The 17,309-nt window shown below is 57.4% G+C and overlaps 5 protein-coding genes across 5 annotated transcripts; 2 read left to right on the top strand and 3 right to left on the bottom strand.

Moving 5' to 3' along the window:
• Positions 1-448: 448 nt before the first annotated feature.
• Positions 449-1,864, top strand: MYCTH_2058513 (uncharacterized protein; the record flags this gene model as incomplete). The annotated part of the gene is made up of 1 exon (XM_003661614.1): positions 449-1,864. The coding sequence occupies one exon, from the start codon at positions 449-451 to the stop codon at positions 1,862-1,864; it is 1,416 nt and encodes a 471-aa protein (XP_003661662.1).
• Positions 1,865-4,378: 2,514 nt separating this feature from the next.
• MYCTH_111088 (glycoside hydrolase family 61 protein) lies at positions 4,379-5,991 on the bottom strand. Its single transcript, XM_003661613.1, has 3 exons — positions 5,538-5,991; positions 5,173-5,439; positions 4,379-4,950 (listed from the first exon to the last, which is right to left on the bottom strand). The coding sequence occupies exons 1-3, from the start codon at positions 5,836-5,838 to the stop codon at positions 4,598-4,600; spliced, it is 921 nt and encodes a 306-aa protein (XP_003661661.1). The 5' UTR covers positions 5,839-5,991; the 3' UTR covers positions 4,379-4,597.
• Positions 5,992-7,129: 1,138 nt separating this feature from the next.
• MYCTH_79157 (fatty acid elongase) lies at positions 7,130-8,895 on the bottom strand (the record flags this gene model as incomplete). Its single annotated transcript, XM_003661612.1, has 3 exons — positions 7,130-8,075; positions 8,131-8,413; positions 8,473-8,895. The coding sequence occupies 3 exons, from the start codon at positions 8,893-8,895 to the stop codon at positions 7,741-7,743; spliced, it is 1,041 nt and encodes a 346-aa protein (XP_003661660.1). The 3' UTR covers positions 7,130-7,740.
• A 1,333-nt stretch (positions 8,896-10,228) lies between these two features.
• On the top strand, positions 10,229-11,537 carry MYCTH_2301316 (uncharacterized protein). The gene is made up of 4 exons (XM_003661611.1): positions 10,229-10,731; positions 10,896-10,941; positions 11,032-11,149; positions 11,255-11,537. Exons 1-4 carry the CDS (start codon positions 10,544-10,546, stop codon positions 11,374-11,376), a joined length of 474 nt encoding a protein of 157 aa, XP_003661659.1. The 5' UTR covers positions 10,229-10,543; the 3' UTR covers positions 11,377-11,537.
• Positions 11,538-12,626: 1,089 nt separating this feature from the next.
• Positions 12,627-17,052, bottom strand: MYCTH_2301313 (uncharacterized protein). Its single transcript, XM_003661610.1, has 3 exons — positions 16,519-17,052; positions 13,936-16,434; positions 12,627-13,856 (listed from the first exon to the last, which is right to left on the bottom strand). Exons 1-3 carry the CDS (start codon positions 16,723-16,725, stop codon positions 12,717-12,719), a joined length of 3,846 nt encoding a protein of 1,281 aa, XP_003661658.1. The 5' UTR covers positions 16,726-17,052; the 3' UTR covers positions 12,627-12,716.
• Between the last annotated feature and the right edge of the window lie 257 nt (positions 17,053-17,309).

The raw sequence follows: 17,309 nt of genomic DNA, 5'->3' as shown, positions 1-17,309 counted from the left end.
CCCATCATGGCAAGACCGTTACGGCCTCCTCTTCCCGCTCCTTGTCTCTCCTTTCGCGAAAGGAGCAGGGGGTTCCGGGGATGGGCCGCCCACCTTGGGCACCACACGCTCGCTCTTTGCATGCATTGCTTGATGCGCAGCAATAATAAAATACTGATAATATTTCTAACCCACCCCGCCAGTCCCTTCTCAGGGTCTTATTCTACATACCTCATGCCACTTGTCGCGATCTCGCCAAACCCTCTCTCGAGTACGGAAGAGTACCTCATTCTGCCCAGGCGAAAACCCCGAGAAACTCGACAATTTGTCTCCCAGCAAGCCTGTCCTTTGACGCAACAAAGCCTCCTCTCCACCAATCAGCCTTTCCGACCCAAACCATTCTCTCGCTCTCCTTCACGCTCCTCGCTCTCCCACCCTTCCTTCCTCCCTTACTTCCTCCCTCGACGCGATGTCGCGGGTGGACCAACAACAACAACAACGGCCCTTCGCCTCGGTGAAGGCAGCTCGCCCAACCAACGTTACAGATAGCCAGGCGCTGGACGGCAATCGCGAGTTCCGGCTCTCGTCCAAAGCGGCCACGTTCGACGAGCCCATCTTTGACAGGTTCGAGGATATGGACAACCAGGACACGCTGATCCCGAGCCCCAATCCAGGGCTTGCCAACGACGACGAGGTTCCCCAGCTGCCGCCGAAGAGCGCCCTCCGAAGGTCCAAGGTGCTCGGGGGCCTGGGGCTTAGTCTGGGCGGTGCCGGCGGAGCGGCGGCAGGGCTCGGCCAAGCCACCACTCCGCACGACGTCTACCTCTCGTCCGAGGAGGACGCCTCGTCCGACGCCGACGACTTCTCCGACCACGACTACGACTACGACTACGACTCGAGCGTGGAGGATCCCACCTCGCCGACGAGGGGACTGGCCCATGAGGGGATCACGGCCAGGGTGGTGTCGGTGGTGTTCTCGGGGAAGCCATCCATCGTGGACCTGCCCGTCTCGAGGAGGCGGCCCCTCTCGGGCAGCTCCCTCGCTACGACGAGGACACGGTCAAGCAGCGACTCGTCCGCCGCAGTCAGGCGCTCCACCGCCGCCTCCACCACCACCACCACCACCACCAGCACTACCATCACAACAACCACGTCGCATACGGCCGAGGACCGGCCAATTTCGCCAGTGAGCACGGTGTCTTCACGGCACTCGCGCCTCAGCAAGGACGGGGCGTCGCATAACCGGAGGGGCTCGCTCTTGTCCGAGGTGCTGGTCAAGAAGAAGCCGCCCTTCCTCAGCATCGACCCCTACGCCAACGGCAGCGGCCCGCTGGAGATTCCCAAGGCGCTCGACAGCCTGGAGGGCGAGACGCGGTCGGCAAAGGCTCCGCGCACCCCGACCACGCTGCTCAAGGGCGTCACGAGGTCGCTCAGCCTCAGCCGGAGGCGGAGCCGGCCGAGCCTGAGCTCGCCCCAGACGGCCGTTCCGAAATTGGATACCTCGCTTACCATCTCGTCGCCGAACCCCAACAGGCACTCATCATACTCATCGTATCTCTCGCCCACCACGGAGGAGGAGGAGGCACCCGCTTGTGAGCAGCAAGAGCAACAATGGCAACAGCAACAGTCACAACACCTACAACAACACCTACAACCACAACAACACCACCACCAGCAACAGGAGCCAAAGACGCCCATGACGCCCGTCGCATACACGGATATACTACGGGCGGTCAAGCGCAGCGCCACCGTGGTGGGTGCGCCGTCGCCGCCCAGCGACATCATGTCCCCGACAGAGCACTCCCCGGCGACGGCACGGAGGGGGATCCTGAGCGGGCTGTCGGTCAGGAGGAGGAGCGTCAAGGTAATGGGAAAGCCTAACTAACTGAAGGAAACAACAAGGAGACAGCGGCAAAAGCGAGGCACGGAGGAGAGGTCAATTCTTCTTTTTCCATTTTCGTCACCGTCTTTCGGGAATAATAAACTGGGCGGTTGGTTGGAATGGGGATATATCCCTGCGGGCGTTCATCATCGGGGTTTCGGGTTAAGGCGTTGAGATGGGAAATGGATGGCGTGTTTCGAGGCGAGCGGGATCTACGTGACATGACTTGGTTTGGGTTGTCACATTTTCTTCTCTCTTTTTCTTTTTCCATGAAATGACGATTGATACCACGGCACAGCCACCAACCCATTGACCTCCTTCTTCTACGGTCAAGGGCAATAAAACACGCAATTGCGCCACAAAACTGATTATCTCGTTTGCATCACTACGCTGATGGGTGTGTGATTGACCCAGGTCAAATAAGGGGTTCGATTGGTTGTTGATCAGGTCAGCTCACTGACTCGCGTTGCACATCCAGCAGGACATACATACATACTCTCGTACTTTTAAGACAATAGTTATCCGTATTCCCATTGTTATTTGTTTTTTTTTTTCTCACTCCTCTGGGGCTCCCATTCACGAATGAGTCGCGCGGTGGGTACCAGGGTCGAGAGGTGAGCGCGCTCTGACCGCGTCCCGATAACTATTGAGATGGGAAACCTGGAACGCGTTTGGAGGGTGCGGATGACGCGCCGCCGAAACTTGGAAGTCTCATCTCCCGTCCCTGCTTTGACCATGCGGGTAATGAGGGAGGGGTGAGAACTCAGGCATGCAGGCGCCCTTTCCCTGAACACGATACCACCTTTTACCAAAATTATCACATTAACACATTATGACAACGCGTATCACTCGCTGGGGTTTTATTGTTGTTCTAGAAGAGAGGGAGAAAGGCCCTGGCATTCTCCATCTCTCGGTTTTTTTTTTTTTTTTTTTCGTCGATCCGCGAGATGACGCTTTCATTTGAGCTTTGCACACTCCATTACTTAAACACCGGGATCCAGAGAGCGCGGAATACACCGGAGTGTTCGTGAAGTCCAATATCGGGTAGTGCCCCTCGCTTCGTCTCAAGGCTCGATGCAGCTGCAGCGCTTCCTTTTCTTTTTTCTTTATTTGGATAAACAAGACACGATAAGAATGAATCATCCTCTGAAACGCAGGTACGCACGCAACGGTAACCGCCGGTCCAGGGCCGGGCGGGCACCATGCTGCGAGACACGCCTGCTGGCGAGAAACAAAACGCGAGTCTGGTGACCCAGGGGTCGGTCTGTGTGTCTCCCCTCTCTCCTCGGCCCCCGGTGGCAATGATGGAGGTCGTGGGGCCAGGGGTAAGTGAGGTTAGGTATGTACATACGAGTAAGTGACTACGCACTTCATAGCGTTAGCCACATTGTGCTTCACACTCCAAGGATGCATGCGCCGCGCCTGGGGTATCGAAGAGTTTCAAGTAGTACCAAGTAGTTAATCCTCGACCCCGCGCCGAAGGGGTAGGAGAATGGCAGTTGAAACAGAGCACAGGCCGGGGAGCGAGGATGCCGGCTGCGGCAAGCGTGATCTCCGGTCTCAGGGGCAATTAGGAACGGTTAGTTTACAAGTAGAACTACCCTAGTATCTTACATCATCTAGTGGAGGTGGGTAATTTGGTACTTTGTTGGCACGTGGAGGTGTAGTTTTTCCGTACATACCAACGTGCACGCGGTTAACTCCTGCCCTCATGCATGTCTTGGGGGGAAATAACGGTGCCATATCCGTTTTCTACAGCGACAACGCCATGTTTCGGGGCCATGGCCCTGTTCATGGGTCGCCTGATACCACTCCGTACCTCGCCTGCACGCTTCTGCTCCCTGTCCTTGGCGATTCCTGTACTGTATGTACCAAGCAGGAGCTGCTTACATACACTGATCTCGAGGGGAAAGCGCGATCGATCGGTCCAAAGCCGACCGTTGTTGGCCATGCGCAAGGCCCCTGCGGCCTATCATTGAGGCCGCGAGATAAGCGAGGACAGTTCTAGTGTAAATCGCCCATTGCAGATCCACTTCGCACATAATTAACCCTTACTTCCTTTGGACCTACACTACGTCCGTATACGATCAAGTAATCCGAAGCTCAACCACGTACGCCGCGCACGCATACTAATCCGACGGGCGGCCGACAAACCCAATTGGCGACCCGGCCTGAAGAACGACCTGACAAACCGGCCGCCTCGGTCTGTCTCCATTACCAACCTGCTAACCCACCATTTGTTGGTTTGGTACTGTACAGTACATACATACATACAAATGCGTAGGTGAGTTGAGTAAACATGGAAGCAGTGGGCTCCGGGCCCCCAGACCCGGCCGGGCAGAACTCAGGCCCGGCAAGTAAGGGACCCCATTTCACACCGGTATGACGCGAGGCCTCGATGGCTACTTCTTCAATTGGATAATAGATCAATGGGCTACAACCAGCAACGCTCTCGAGCGGGTTTCCCCGTCACAACTAATGGCACACCGAGGTTGTGCACGCATAGATATAGGCATGGAACGTTATCACGAGGTATGCATGTTTGCATGTACTGGACTTCGATTTCGCGACGGGACGCGAGCTAACCGCGCCGACACGAAGTCGAGAAGAAGCAAAACAAGGTCAACTCTACAAGGTCGACTCTATACAAACGAAGTCGGCACGCGCCAGAATCATCCGCCCCCTAATCCATCCTTCTCGAATGCCCGCCACCTCCCTGTTTCTTCTTGGGGAGCTCTAGGGGAGGCACTGGCTGTAGTATTCGTTCGACACCTTGCAAGTTCCCTGGGCACAGGTGGTCGGGCCCGTGTAGCCGATGCCGCCGCACTGCCCGTACAGGGGGACGCTGCCGCCGCCGTTGTTGTTGCCACCACCGTTGTTGTCGTCGCCGCCGTCGCCGCCGTTGTTGCCGCCGCCGCCGCTGCCGGAGCAGGAGATGGGGCGCGGGCCGGGGATCGGGTACGAGCGCCCGCCATTGTTGGGCTTGCCCGAGCTGTCGTAGATGCTCAGCAAGATGCCCGGGTCGTTGGCCGAGTAGGCGCCGGGGAACGAGACAAAGTCGGAGCCCGAGTTGGTGCCGGAGCCAGTGACTGGTTAACCGTTCTTGTTAGCTCACTCTGTTTTTTTTTTTTTTTTTTTTTTTCCCTGTCTTGTCTTTCCCCAATCCTCTCTTTCGTCGTCTTTCATTCCTCTCTTCTATCCCTTTCCCCTTTCGTTGCTTCTCCGAAGATAGAAGGAAAGGGAGTAAAAGGAAGAAAAGGAAGAGAGAAAGGATCAGAGAGGACACGGAAGGGGAACAAAGATCGACGCACCTTCGATCTGTGCACAGCCCATGTAGAACTGGGCGCCGCCGGGGCTCGAGGCGCTGTGCAGGGCGAGCAGCTCGACGCGCATCAGGTACTGGCCGGGGGCCACGCACGACGGCAGGTCGAAGTAGTGCCAGCCGTTGTTGGCGATGAGCTCGTCGACGGCCCACACGCCGTTGTTCAGGCCGCGCTCGGCCACCTTGAACCACTTGAGGCCCGACGGCGACGCCGTCGCCGCGTTGTCCACCTTGGCCAGGTAGACCTGGATGGGGCCTGGATTCGGATTCGGTGGTCAGTCACGTGTGTTCCTGGGAGCCATCGCCTGTTCATCAAGAACGGGGGGAAGAGAGAGGCATCATCGATCATCATACCCTTGTGGGAGGCGGCGATCGGGTTGTCCGGGTCGTTGGCGCCCTGCGGCCCGCCGATGACGTGCTGCCACCACGCGCCGACGCGGGCTCCCGCGGGCACCTTGATGATGGTGTTGTCGTGGTACACAATGTTGGCGTTGCAGGCCATGTTGGCATCGTTGACGTTCTGGATCGGGGAGTTGCTCGACGGCGCCCGCACCCCCTTGAGCTGGCCCTGGTCCTGCCCGTTGACCGACACCCGCTGGAAGATGGCATGGCCGCTCACGGCAGTCGCCAGGGCGACGAGGCTAAAGGGCTTCATCTTGGCCGCGCTGTGGTCTTTCTTGGTATGAAATCCTCTTTCTGTAGGAGAAAGAAGGGGGGGGGACTAGAGGAGGTACCGTGCTGCTGTCGGTGTCTGTCTAGATTCCACGGAAGAACGCTCTCTCTTAGACGCCTTGACTGACTCTCAGTCTCCTCTTCCAAGACCCGAGGCGGCCATTCCCCTAACATATATATACATATTCTATATTTGTCGACTCTCTTCCTACTCCTCCCCCCCCCCCCCCCAAAAATCCTTGCGGGTCCCTCATCTTTCGGGAGCCAGCGGCCGCCATCACCGGGTTCGGCGGCTACTCAAATAGGAAGCGGAAGCAGCCTCCTTGACAGAACGACATTGGGCTGGCTTGGCGCGTTCCATCGGAGCCACTGATTGAGCTCCCGCGTTCTAGCCCCCCCGGAGCTTGTGCGCATGCGGCTCCATCTTCACCAACGCCGGACCCCTTGTCCACCCCCGGATCTCCTCCACTCCTTGCAACCTTAAGGCGCCCACGAACCCGGTTTGACGAGATTGGAAGGGGTGGGTAAGCCCCCGACACACTAACGGTGGTCCCCCAGAGCCCAGCAACAACACAAATCTCTTCCTCGTTGTCACCCTGACTGACGGCATCGGTCCGAACTCCGGCGCTGCATCCCGCCGGTCGAGGGCTTCCGACGGCTCTTTGGTTCTAGATCCGACCCCATTTCATTGCTTCGATGTGGGTTAGCTTGGCGATTATATACCACCCACCTCCTTACACTAAGGTTACCATCCTTCGGCAAGCTCGCCCTCCCGGCTGTGACGAGCCCGTGTAGGTGTGCAAGACTGGAATCGGGTTGCCCTGTTCCCCTTCCCGGCTTTGTGGTGTACAGTACGGCAGATTTCTCCCACTCAATGCCCTCGTCACCCCCAACGAACCGTTAGTTAGTAATAGAGTACATACATGATATGGCGACGGCTCAGAGCTGTCTCCCCTGTCCCGCCCGCGTCGCAAGCGAGGGACGCAAGAATCCCAACGGCGAGGTCGGTGGGCGAATCCTTTCGTTCAGAGCGCTGGGAAACTCGGCCCTCCTTGGTCCTGGCGCTGCGCCGATAGCATTGAGCAATAGATTATTCGCTCCCCGAATGAAGCTGCGCATCCATCACGAGCAACCCTCCCCCGCGGCGGCCATGTTGGGGAAACCTTGAGAGAAAGTTGCAATGGCCCGGCAGCGACCCAACCTTCCCTCCGGCTATTCTTTCCTCAGTTATGCGGCGTCCGAAGAGACACCACGGTGATATCAAACCCAGCCCTGGAAGTTCAACCGAATGTTATTATTAAGACTGTTTATAGTGTGCGCCTCGCTCTGTATCCGCTCGGGCAAGTAGTACATGACAATCGTATACACAACGAAACGAAGGCATGAAATCGAAAGACTCAGACTCGAGTCTGCACCATGTCTGTCGGAAACCGTGCGCCTCCAGACCCGCGGACTGGTCTGCAACCTTCTGTTGCCTTCGGTTGCAGCTCGGCACGACGACGCCGGCATTAGATGTGTCGCTCGCTCGTTGGTGGTAGACCCCTCCTTAGCCCATCCATCATTATACACGCGCCTTCACCGCCGTCATGATACGACCACGCCCTTGAATCCCCCGTACGTCATCATGAGAACACCCACACCCACATCCCCCCGGAGTCCCCGAGAAATGACCTTTTCCCCCATTATAACTCCGTGATGAATACCGAGATGCTGTTATGATAGTGTCGAGGAAATTGTGCCCAATCTTCCCAAAGGCACATCTATTTGCCCCCGCACGGCCGTGTGTTGTACAAATCACACCCGTCTATTATCCTGGCTGACGCGCCCTAAAATGGGGCGCATGCGCTCACAAGTATCGCTCCGCCGCCTTCCTCGCGACCCTCTCCTAGGCTCTCCGCGAGCGCGTGGCCAAGCCGTTGGTCTTGACGCCAGTCGATTTGGCGTCAGCGTTGGCATAGCCGTTGGCGTTGGCGGCTGTGCCATGGATCGGGTCCGGCAGAGGCGCCTGGCTCATCCTCCGCACGGCCTTGCGCCCGCTCGGTCGCTTGCCGTCCTTCTTGTACGTGGCAAGGTAGAACGAGATGAAGAGCAGGAGGTAGGAGCTGAGGATGGCAATGCCCGAGAAGGCAGCGAACTCCTCGCCCGCGCACTTGCCCTTGTTGGGGACCCATGGGAAGTAGGTTGAGGCGAAGTAGGTCCAGGACGCGAAGTACACGAAGCCTACACTCGGTATCAGCTTTGATCACGAAGCAGTAAGGTACGAAATGCTGCTTACCGAGGTCGATGATGAACTGAATGATCTGCAGACGCGTGATCCACTCCTTCCACCAGATCTTGACGCCACGCGCGCTCTGGAAGTAGTACCAGTACATGACCACGTGAACCATCAGGTTCAGCGAGATGACAACCCACGAAACCGACGTCGACCCGATAAGCTGCGTGTAGCACAGGAGAGCCGTTGCGCCGTGGTGATAGCAGTGAAGGAAGGTCAAGGGCTTCTTCTTGAGGAAGAGGAAGCAGGTATCCAGAAGCTCGAGGTACTTGGTAAGGTAGTTCAACTGAGGCATGTCAGCGCGACTGTCGCCCCCGGCATCGCGACTGGTATTGAGCAGCTTACGTAGTAGAGAACCACCAGGGGCTGGGTCCAGCCGCCCTCAATGGCGCAGATGGCATGGAAGATACCATGGCGGGCAACAGTGGGAATGATCTGCTCCATGAAGAGGGCGAGCAGGATGGCGCTGATGGCGGTGAGGTAGAAGTTGTGGATCAAAAAGAGCGTGCGCAGCTTGAAAGGCTCGCGGTTGCGCATCAACTCCCGGCCGCCAAAGATAACTGTGTAATAGATGACGATGAAAATGCTCGTCTCCTTGAGGGTCGACATGGGCGTCACGCCCGGTTGGAACCTGAAGTCATCGGCTGGGTAACCGACGACGTACTCGAACGCCTTGCTGAAGATGGGCCAGAGATGGATGCCGAACGGCCGGTCCAGGGTCGGCACTGGCAGTTTTTCCAAGAGAGCCAAGGGAGTTTCGGTCGCCATTGTCCGAGAGGTTCCGCAGAGGCGGGATCGACAGTTCTGCTCGCACGGCGCGTCAGCAAGTGTTTGTCGCGACGAGCTTTGGGCGGTCATGAAGGTTTGGAACACATTTGGGACAACTGCATGGAACACTAACCTAGTGATGCAAGATTTGACGACGCGCCAACACGTCGAGAGAATATGGATGGATCAAGTCTACTAACCGAGCCACCAGTGAAAGTAAAACGACAATGGCGGCCGAGTATCAAGAAGCCAAAAACAAAAGGGGCTGAATTGAAGAGAAAGAAGATTTGGGAGGGGGGGGGACAACACCCTCGCACACCGGGAAACTGGAGACGAGCGCGGGTGAGAAGGGTCAACAATGGGAAAGGAGGTGCCGCAAAGAACGCGGTTTCAGAAGGTTTGCGGACAAGCCGCCAGATATTTTTTTAGCAAGTCCACCCCGAAAGGGGGAGGAAGCCATGAGCACGCAGAGCCAGACCCTCATTTCCTGGCATCTGCATGTGAACTTTTGCCGCCCAATCAGGACACAGGAACCGGCACCGACAGATCCGCCCCACGACAGGATCCTGGGCCTCGGATCTTGGGACTCTTTTTTGATGGGGTTCCTGTCAGCCACCATCGACTCCGTAGTTATCTGTATTTCGCATAATAATAAAGACCGCTTTGTGTGAAGCAGAGCAGACTTGTCAAATAACCCTTAGATCTACCATGTGTGTTGTGTGCAAGATCAACGATAGCGTCTCATCAACCGCAGCCTGGCCGCATGCTCAATTTAGTTGGGCATTGGTGACAGGATGGCTGACGAGAGTTCATTCGGTCTCTTTTTTTTACCCCAACGTAACAAGCTTGTATGTACAGCATTTCAAATCCGGGAGGTGCCGAACACGGTCAGTTGTGAATGCAGAGCTCCGGGGGCCGAAGAGTCCGTGAGCCCGGGCTCCGCGGACCCGTGATAGCTTCCTAGTTACAGGAAGGACGCCCGCACGCACGCAGAGGGGTGCCGCAATGTCTGTCTGTGCCACAAACCAACCTAGCGGTCTCGTTCGCTGGGTTGACGCCCGCCAAAACGACCACCACCACCTTGTTGCGATTGGATGTGTGCTCCTGACGTCAGCGACGAGACAACCCGACCGGCGTACGGCGTACCACAGTAGACAAACGTTTCCGAACTGCGAAAATGCGGCGGTCCGGGCTTCGTTCTCGGTCTTCGGGTGTTGCCGCTCAAACTTCAGCCACACCTCGTGGACCTGACGCCTCTCTGCGGAGCGAGTCAGTGAGGATTACGATGGTAGGCCACATCTGAGGCCAGCCACAACAGAAACTCGGACCAATGCGCAGAATCTCATTGGCGGGGTCCAGGCAAGCATAGCAAAAATGCCAACGCTAGTCACTTAAGCGAGCAGCGAACCTCGAAACAGCCGAAAGATCATTCGATACCAATCGATGCCAATATCCGAGGCTTCCAGGATCAGTCAACACCAACGCACACGGCGACTTGGCCTTGACTTGCACCCAATTCAATTGCGAAACCAAAGCTCTCTTTCCGGGCCAGCCCATTGTTGTCGAGCCTCCCCGCTCCGCCAATTGCCCGCCTCACCCCCCGGACACGGGATATATTTTTCCTTCTTGCTCGTTCTCAAGTGCGAAAATGTCGGCGTCCCTGCTCCGTGTTGCCGCTCGCGGCCCCTCCAGCGTCCTTCGCGCCAATATCGTCGCTGCCCGGCCGCAGCCCGTGGCCGCGCGCGCCGGCCTCGCTGCCTCGACCAACAGCTTCAGCACATCGGCCCGCCTGCGCTCCGCGCACCAGGAGGAGACCTTTGAGGAGTTCACCGCCCGGTAAGTCGAACGCTACCGAGCCGTTTTCTGGAGCGAAAACAGAGCTTTTTCCCGAGCTCCGCCCCCCCATGACGTGACCAAGCTTTGGTCCGCCCGCTTCGACCGCACACACACCCCCACAGCTCCCCCGGCCGACCAATTGCTTACTGTTGGTGTGTGACTAGCTACGAGAAGGAGTTTGACGGTGTCCAGGACGTTTTCGAGCTCCAGGTAATGCCTCCCATCCCGCCCGGCCAGGCCAGGCCGTCCCCATCCTCCGTTATCCTCCGCTGACCCCCGAATCTCTTCCCAACCACTTAGCGCAACTTGAACAACGCCTTCGCCTACGATCTCGTCCCCGCTCCCTCCGTCATCGCCGCCGCTCTCAGGGCTGCCCGGAGGGTCAACGACTTCCCGACCGCCGTCCGCATTTTTGAGGGTACGAACTGAAGAAATCATCTCCAATGCGGGGAATATATCATCCCGAGTCTCCTTGCACCCATCGCAGACAGACGGGCGCAGCTAACAGTAGTACCCAAACTAGGCATCAAGGCTAAGGTCGAGAACAAGAGCCAGTACGAGCAGTACCTGGAGGAGCTCAAGCCCCTGCGTGAGGAGCTCAGCATTCCGCTCAAGGAGGACCTGTACCCGGAGGAGGCCAACTAAATCGAACCTCTTGGTTGCATCCCCCCGAGAAACCAGCACGGCCTTGTCTTCACAATGCCTTGGGTGATATCATAGCAACAGCTCCCCTGGTCCATTGGGTTGTCGAGGGTGCCGCAAATCAATCTGTATGTGTCCTGACCTAGATTCTGTTTACCATGTCACATATAAAGGAGAGAAAGCTCGAGCCATTGAGTGATCTGGGATGAGATGGTGTCGTCTGAGAGTTGGTGGTGAAGCGAGGGGAAGCTGGATGTAAGAAGGTAGTAGAAGGAAACAAATGCCAAGTTCATTCCTGCCTTGCAAAGCATCTCCAGGAGGTGTATGATAGATATATTGGGACTTCAAATTTGGGTAGCACGCAGCCGGTGGTGTGAATTACCACAACACGCAAGACGGGACGGCAGGATCCCTTCTCCATGCAAGCAAACAGATGTTTTAGGTACTTCTCGACCCTCCCTCAAACCTCAGACTTTCATTTCTCCTGGCATCGTCCTCCGTCCGGCCGGCCGAGCGTGCTGGCGAAAGAGTCGCTGTCTCTGTTTTGACACGATGCAGAGGGATATCAAGAAAGCGGGAAGCAAGCAGCAAAGACGGACAAAGAAAGAATGGGAGGCATGCTGCGTATTTCCCCATCCTGGCAGCTCTGCCTTATCTCGTCCCAACCATTCCGGTGTCCCCCACGGCCTTTCATGATCGTTCAATGTCCCAAATGCATGCAATCAAAGAGGAATATAAAAACCTGCCCGATCCTTTGCCCATGCAATCAAAGCCTCGACTCCCGACCAACAGAGCAATTGACGAAACCCCCACCCCAACCCCCCCCCCCCCCAAACCCAGGCTCAGACTGAAATTGGGGCCAAATTGATCAAGTAACCAGTAAAGCAAACAATGCATCTCGTGTCCCGTTCCCACGCGTCTAAGTCCGGCCGGTTGTTGAGATGAAGTCCCACGATCCTTCGCCTTAGTTATCGGTTCCCGAAGTCCAGCCCCATGTAGCGTGGTCAGAAGAGCAGCCGCTAGGAGATAGCACCGTTGACGTAGCCGGGGTGCCGGCTTTGCTCGCCAACGTGCATTGGAAGGGAGCACAGGTAGTAGTAGACCCCGACCCGCCGTAGCTGGCGGTTTGCGCCGTGGTTTGCCGACGACGAGTCGGCGACTCATCTGCGCGGACACGGTTCACCCAGGATCGGAGAACCTGCTCGGTCCGCCAGGCGTGGTCCCTCTGCTGAATCCTGGCATCGCGGTGACTTCTTCCTTCCCCGCTCACCGGCAACCGACTCTGGGTCCGACCGAGTGCCGCCGCTGCTCCTGCCGCTGCCGGCCTCGTTGCCTCCTCGCTCCTACTCTCGGAGGTGTCCCCAGCGGCCGGCATTCGTGGCGGGAGGGAAGTAGGTCATGCCGGGAACGGGGTCTGTACCGCCGCCCATGCCTGGCCCGTCAGAGCTAATCGGTGGCGCGGGACTGGTGCCTCTGCTACCAGCTCCCATACCACGCGCGGGCCGGGGACTCATGACGCCCAACCGCGGACTGCGAGGGACACTAGCCTGACGCGTCTCGCGTCGCCCGTTCTTCAACACCTTGAGCTCCTCCTTGGCACGCTCCAGCTCGCGCTCACGATTCTCCAGCAACGCTTGGAGTTCGTCCACTTGGCGAGCAATCTCGGCCATCTCTCCCTGGGCGTGCATCTGGTGGATCTTGCGCAGGTTCTCGCTCGCGCGCCGCTTGTATTCGTCGATTTCGCTCTCGAGTTCCCGGTATTCCCGATTGAGCTCCGTGTGCGCATTCGACGCATCTTGGTACGCCTTGCGGCTGTACTCAGCTTCACTTTGTATCATGCGAACCTTTTTCTCCAGCCTTTCGACGGCGGCAAGGGCCTCGGCACGGTCTTTCTCCGCTTGGGCGAGTCTCGCAATTTCCGGCACGGCCGAAGTGGCGAGGGCATTATTCGCCTCGGCGAGCTTCGACTCCAGCAGCTTGTTCTTCTCTCTCAGAGCCTCAATCTCGGCCGTCTGGGCCTCGAGGCGCGCGGTCGCAGCTTTCTCTCTCTCAATCGCCTTTTGACACTGTTTTTCGAATGCGCTGCGGTCGCGAAGAGCTTCCATGTACTTTGGCTGAAGTGACTGGACGGTGCGCTCATAGGACCGTAGTTGTGACTCTAGGCCGAGGCAATGCTCGCGCGTCTTGGCCTCGATAGCGCTCTCCCTTGCCAGCTGGGACTCTAATTCCGCAATCTGAAGAGCAGTAGGGTAAGCAACAGGCACTTTTGTTCGCGCAACAGGCGATTTAGGGTTTACCTTGGCTGACAGCTTCTCGAGCTGCTCCACGGGCACTTCGACCATTTGCACGGCAGGCCCAGCGACTGTGTGGTGTGCGAGCGTCTGCTTGAGCAGATCACTCATCCTAGCCGGAGTCGCGTTACGGGACGGTTGCTGCGATTCTAGAAGCCTTGGTCGCTTAGCGATCCCCTCATCAAGGTTACTCTATTAGTTTGCGTTAGTTTTATTGTCTCCTGGTCAAGGAAAAAAAAAGATTGCCCATTACGGGTTCAGTATAGCTTACCAACGCCCGTTTCCTATCACCGGCTCCCATCTGAGCATGGGACTGAGTGCGACTTTCATTTTGAGTGCGCTCCTGAGAGCTAAGCCAGATCTCAAAGATGTCGGCAGGAAGCGGATGGGGTTCCCAGTCCAAGCCGACTTCCGGGTTCCTCAGGAAGGCGGCAAACTTCTTGGCTGCTTCGTGCGGCTCGCTGTTCTGCCGATCGGGATTCCTGAGGTAATCCATGGCGGTAGCCGTTGCCACATTGAGTGCGTTGCGCCTTTCCAAGCTATCAAGGTCCTGCTCGACCAGGTCAAGTTGCTGGTCGATGTGGTCCAGGGAATATATTGCAACGAGGGACATGATGATCGGTGCCGTAGACTCGAAGCCCAACGTCTGTGGCAGTTCGGCAGACCTGGCTGCGTGATCGAATGCGATGACGACGTCAACTCCCTGAACTTTGGTCAAGTCCTGCCCGACTGTAGCAAGAACAACTGAGGCTCCTTCCGCAGGCACGAGCTGCCCCGTGGGGCCCTCTTGTCCTAGGACTGTATACGGGCACCCTGTCGTTGAGATGACTGCTTCCAGGTATTCGAAGACTCGACCGGGCTGAGAGAAGATGAGGAACCGGAGGTTGATGTCCCTCAGCTCTTGAAGAAGTTCGTAGACGAAGGAGAACTTGCTGTTTGTATTAGTGGCGTGCTTCATCATGTCCACCTTGCCTAGTTCGGGAAGGTCTTCGTCATAGGCGGGCAGATCGCAGAGATTGAGCAACTGTTCAAAGATGGCGTCGACCTTCGACACCAACGAGGCGTCTGGAACATCCGAGAACGAGTTTGAAAACACCTCTCCGAACTGGATCAGGGTCGATTTGTTCTCCGAAACCGTGTCGAGATACTTCGCCCGGGTGTTGGCAGCCATGGGAAGCGTGACGGTGATATGGCGTCCTTCTTCGTGGCTGTCGTCGTCTTCGTCCTGCTCGTTTTCGCCCGAGTTCAGGGGATACTCATCAGGTTGGTCCGGGAAAGCGGCGGTCGTATCCTCGACATCTTGATCCGGTAACTGGTTGCTAGTGGTAAGGTCTGCAGGAGCTACTGTCTCCTGCGGCTGTTCATACTCGGCGTGTCCGCCCATAAGGGCAGCATCCCCCTGGGGTGGTTGCCACGAGGAAGAGTCTGGTGGGACGGCAGAGGCCTCCAAATGCTCTGCAAAGTTCTCAGATGGTGGATTGATGGCCGACGGGGAAGCTAGTTGAGGTTCTTCTTGGTTGCTGCCAGCAGGCGGATCTCCGGACAATGGCCCAAAAACCTCGGCCTGTATGCGGCGAACCGTCTCAAGCGCCGAAAGCCGTGGCGCTTCTTCACCGGAGCCTTCCATTCTCTGGATGCGGGGAGTAAATGGTGCCGGCGAGTTTCTCTCGTTTCCTGGGCTCCTTTGGCGGGGAAAGGGTTGCTGCGAAGGCGATCTCGAGCTTCTCTTGGGTGCTCTCGGGACGGTATCAGGCACCACGTCAACGGAACTCTGAGCAATAGTCGTCGAATTCTGGGTAAGGAGGCCTGGATTATGGGAGTGGAAAGAGATGCGTTGAGCAGCTTGGTTCTCGGAGCCAGATAGAGAGGGATCGGCCCCGAAAGCTGAACCGTGCTGCTGGCTGCTTTCGTCCTGCTCCTGATACGGAACTGGTTCTTGACTGGTGAATTGCGGTCCTACAGCACGAAAAGACTGTGTTTCGGCCCCAAAGATGGATAGCTCGAAGTTCGGCTGGGTGAGGAATCCCTCCTTCCAAGGGCTATCAACCAAGGGTGGTGCGAGCTGTGATTGGAGCCTTGGGCTAGGGGGCGCAAGACTTTGTGCTGCCGACTCTATGTGCGTCTCGACTAGCCCTTCTGAGCGACCGCTCGCGCGCTGAGAAGCTCCGGGCTGGCGAGAGGGTATGTCGAGGTCAGACCGGCTGATTCGAAGCTCGGCGTCTGGGTCCTGTGCACTTCCCCGTTCGCATTCAATTGGAACGCTGGCGGACCGGGCCGTAGACTGGGTCCTCAGGGAATCGAATGGGTCCTGCGAATCCGGAATCGTCCGCTGGCTTACTGGGCCGGCGACACGCTGCAAGTCCTCTTCCTGGGAGGCAGCCGCGTCCGCTGGCTGCGAGGAGAGCGCGGACTGAGACGAGAAGACGCGCAGGTATTCGGACGGGTCGAAACCGGGAGGGCGCGAGATCTCGAGGACTAGCTCGCCCTTTCTTTGCGGGACTGACTCCACGTGCGCCCAGCTACCAGACTGGTCACCGTCGGTGGAAGTGTAGCCGGAGTCGACGGACCGCCTATGGCGTTTCGACGCCCTCTCCTCGTCTTCAGCGTCCCAGAGCTCCCTATTCCGCTTCGCCCTCCAGTTGGGGTGTAGCACCGGCTGGCTGTCGGTCTCGGCGGTGGAACTTGAGCTCTCGGGCGCAATGCCTTGTCGCCGCCGCTTTTCTCTCTCCCAGTCTGCAACAGCTGCTCTCGTGACGTTCTCGGCGGGCTCCTAAATGCGGGAACACGCTGCGAGTTAGCAGAGCGCGCAGACAGGCAGGACATTGGTACAGCCTGTGCTGGGGGATAGGTTTACCCAGGTCGGATCGTATCGCTCGCCGGTGGCGGGGTTATCGGCCCAGTCTACTTTGTACAGTAATCTACCCTTCACAAGCTTCTCGTCGAGGATGTCTCGGATCTCGTACAAGGCGTCGTCGGGAGTCTGTTCCCGAGTTGCTGATCGGGGTGCTGCCCGTCCGCGGCGTTTCTGCTTGGTAGACTTGGCCGGGGACCGCTTGGTCATTGGTCATTGACGCGGCGCACTGCTGCTGCTATTGCGCAAATCGCTGCGATGCACCCGCCGCGAAGCCGATCGCGAGTAGGCGTGGTTCAGCGCCTTCGAAAGGAAAAAGCAAGCTACCCACGCACATCAAGAACACCGTTCCCCCAGTATCCTCAGTATGCGCGAGCAACGCAGACGGCTTGCACGCGTTCCTGAACGGGTCGACGTGTCGCGTGGTGTAAGGCTGAGTTACCCTTTGGAGCTGGTCCACTGACGATTTAGTTAATAGCCACAAGCTCGGCCGGGCTCGCATCACCCCACACCCTCTCTGCTTGCCCGCAGCGTAGCGTTAATTGGCCAGCCTTGCGATCAGTCAGTGGAAGGAACAGCCCGTTGTAACAACTAATATTGGGACCTTCGAGAGAGTCTGGTTGACTTCCAAAGCTTACAGAGATGCTATCTTGTGATCGTTCCTGTGCTGATTGTCCGATTGAGCGTCCGTTGTTGGGCAGCCAGCAGATTACCGTGCTGGAATAGTGAAATACAGAACAGAGTCCTGTAACGTTAATTGGCAATCGCCACGATGCCCTTGTTTGGAGATTTTT

Source organism: Thermothelomyces thermophilus, chromosome 2, assembly GCF_000226095.1.
Source record: "Thermothelomyces thermophilus ATCC 42464 chromosome 2, complete sequence".
In the NCBI taxonomy this organism is placed as follows: domain Eukaryota; kingdom Fungi; phylum Ascomycota; class Sordariomycetes; order Sordariales; family Chaetomiaceae; genus Thermothelomyces; species Thermothelomyces thermophilus.
This window is presented reverse-complemented; position numbering and strand designations above follow the sequence as displayed.

Excerpts from the sequence above, each read along its gene's own strand:
- MYCTH_111088 (XM_003661613.1), bottom strand. The coding sequence starts at position 5,838 with ATGAAGCCCTTTAGCCTCGTCGCCCTGGCGACTGCCGTGAGCGGCCAT. Across the intron at positions 5,440-5,537 it reads GATCGCCGCCTCCCACAAGG|GCCCCATCCAGGTCTACCTG; the intron begins GTATGATGATCG and ends ATCCGAATCCAG. Across the intron at positions 4,951-5,172 it reads GGGCTGTGCACAGATCGAAG|TCACTGGCTCCGGCACCAAC; the intron begins GTGCGTCGATCT and ends ACGGTTAACCAG.
- MYCTH_2301316 (XM_003661611.1), top strand. The coding sequence starts at position 10,544 with ATGTCGGCGTCCCTGCTCCGTGTTGCCGCTCGCGGCCCCTCCAGCGTC. Across the intron at positions 10,732-10,895 it reads TTTGAGGAGTTCACCGCCCG|CTACGAGAAGGAGTTTGACG; the intron begins GTAAGTCGAACG and ends GTGTGTGACTAG. Across the intron at positions 10,942-11,031 it reads AGGACGTTTTCGAGCTCCAG|CGCAACTTGAACAACGCCTT; the intron begins GTAATGCCTCCC and ends CCAACCACTTAG.
- MYCTH_2301313 (XM_003661610.1), bottom strand. The coding sequence starts at position 16,725 with ATGACCAAGCGGTCCCCGGCCAAGTCTACCAAGCAGAAACGCCGCGGA. Across the intron at positions 16,435-16,518 it reads AGCGATACGATCCGACCTGG|GAGCCCGCCGAGAACGTCAC; the intron begins GTAAACCTATCC and ends TCCCGCATTTAG. Across the intron at positions 13,857-13,935 it reads GTGATAGGAAACGGGCGTTG|AGTAACCTTGATGAGGGGAT; the intron begins GTAAGCTATACT and ends GCAAACTAATAG.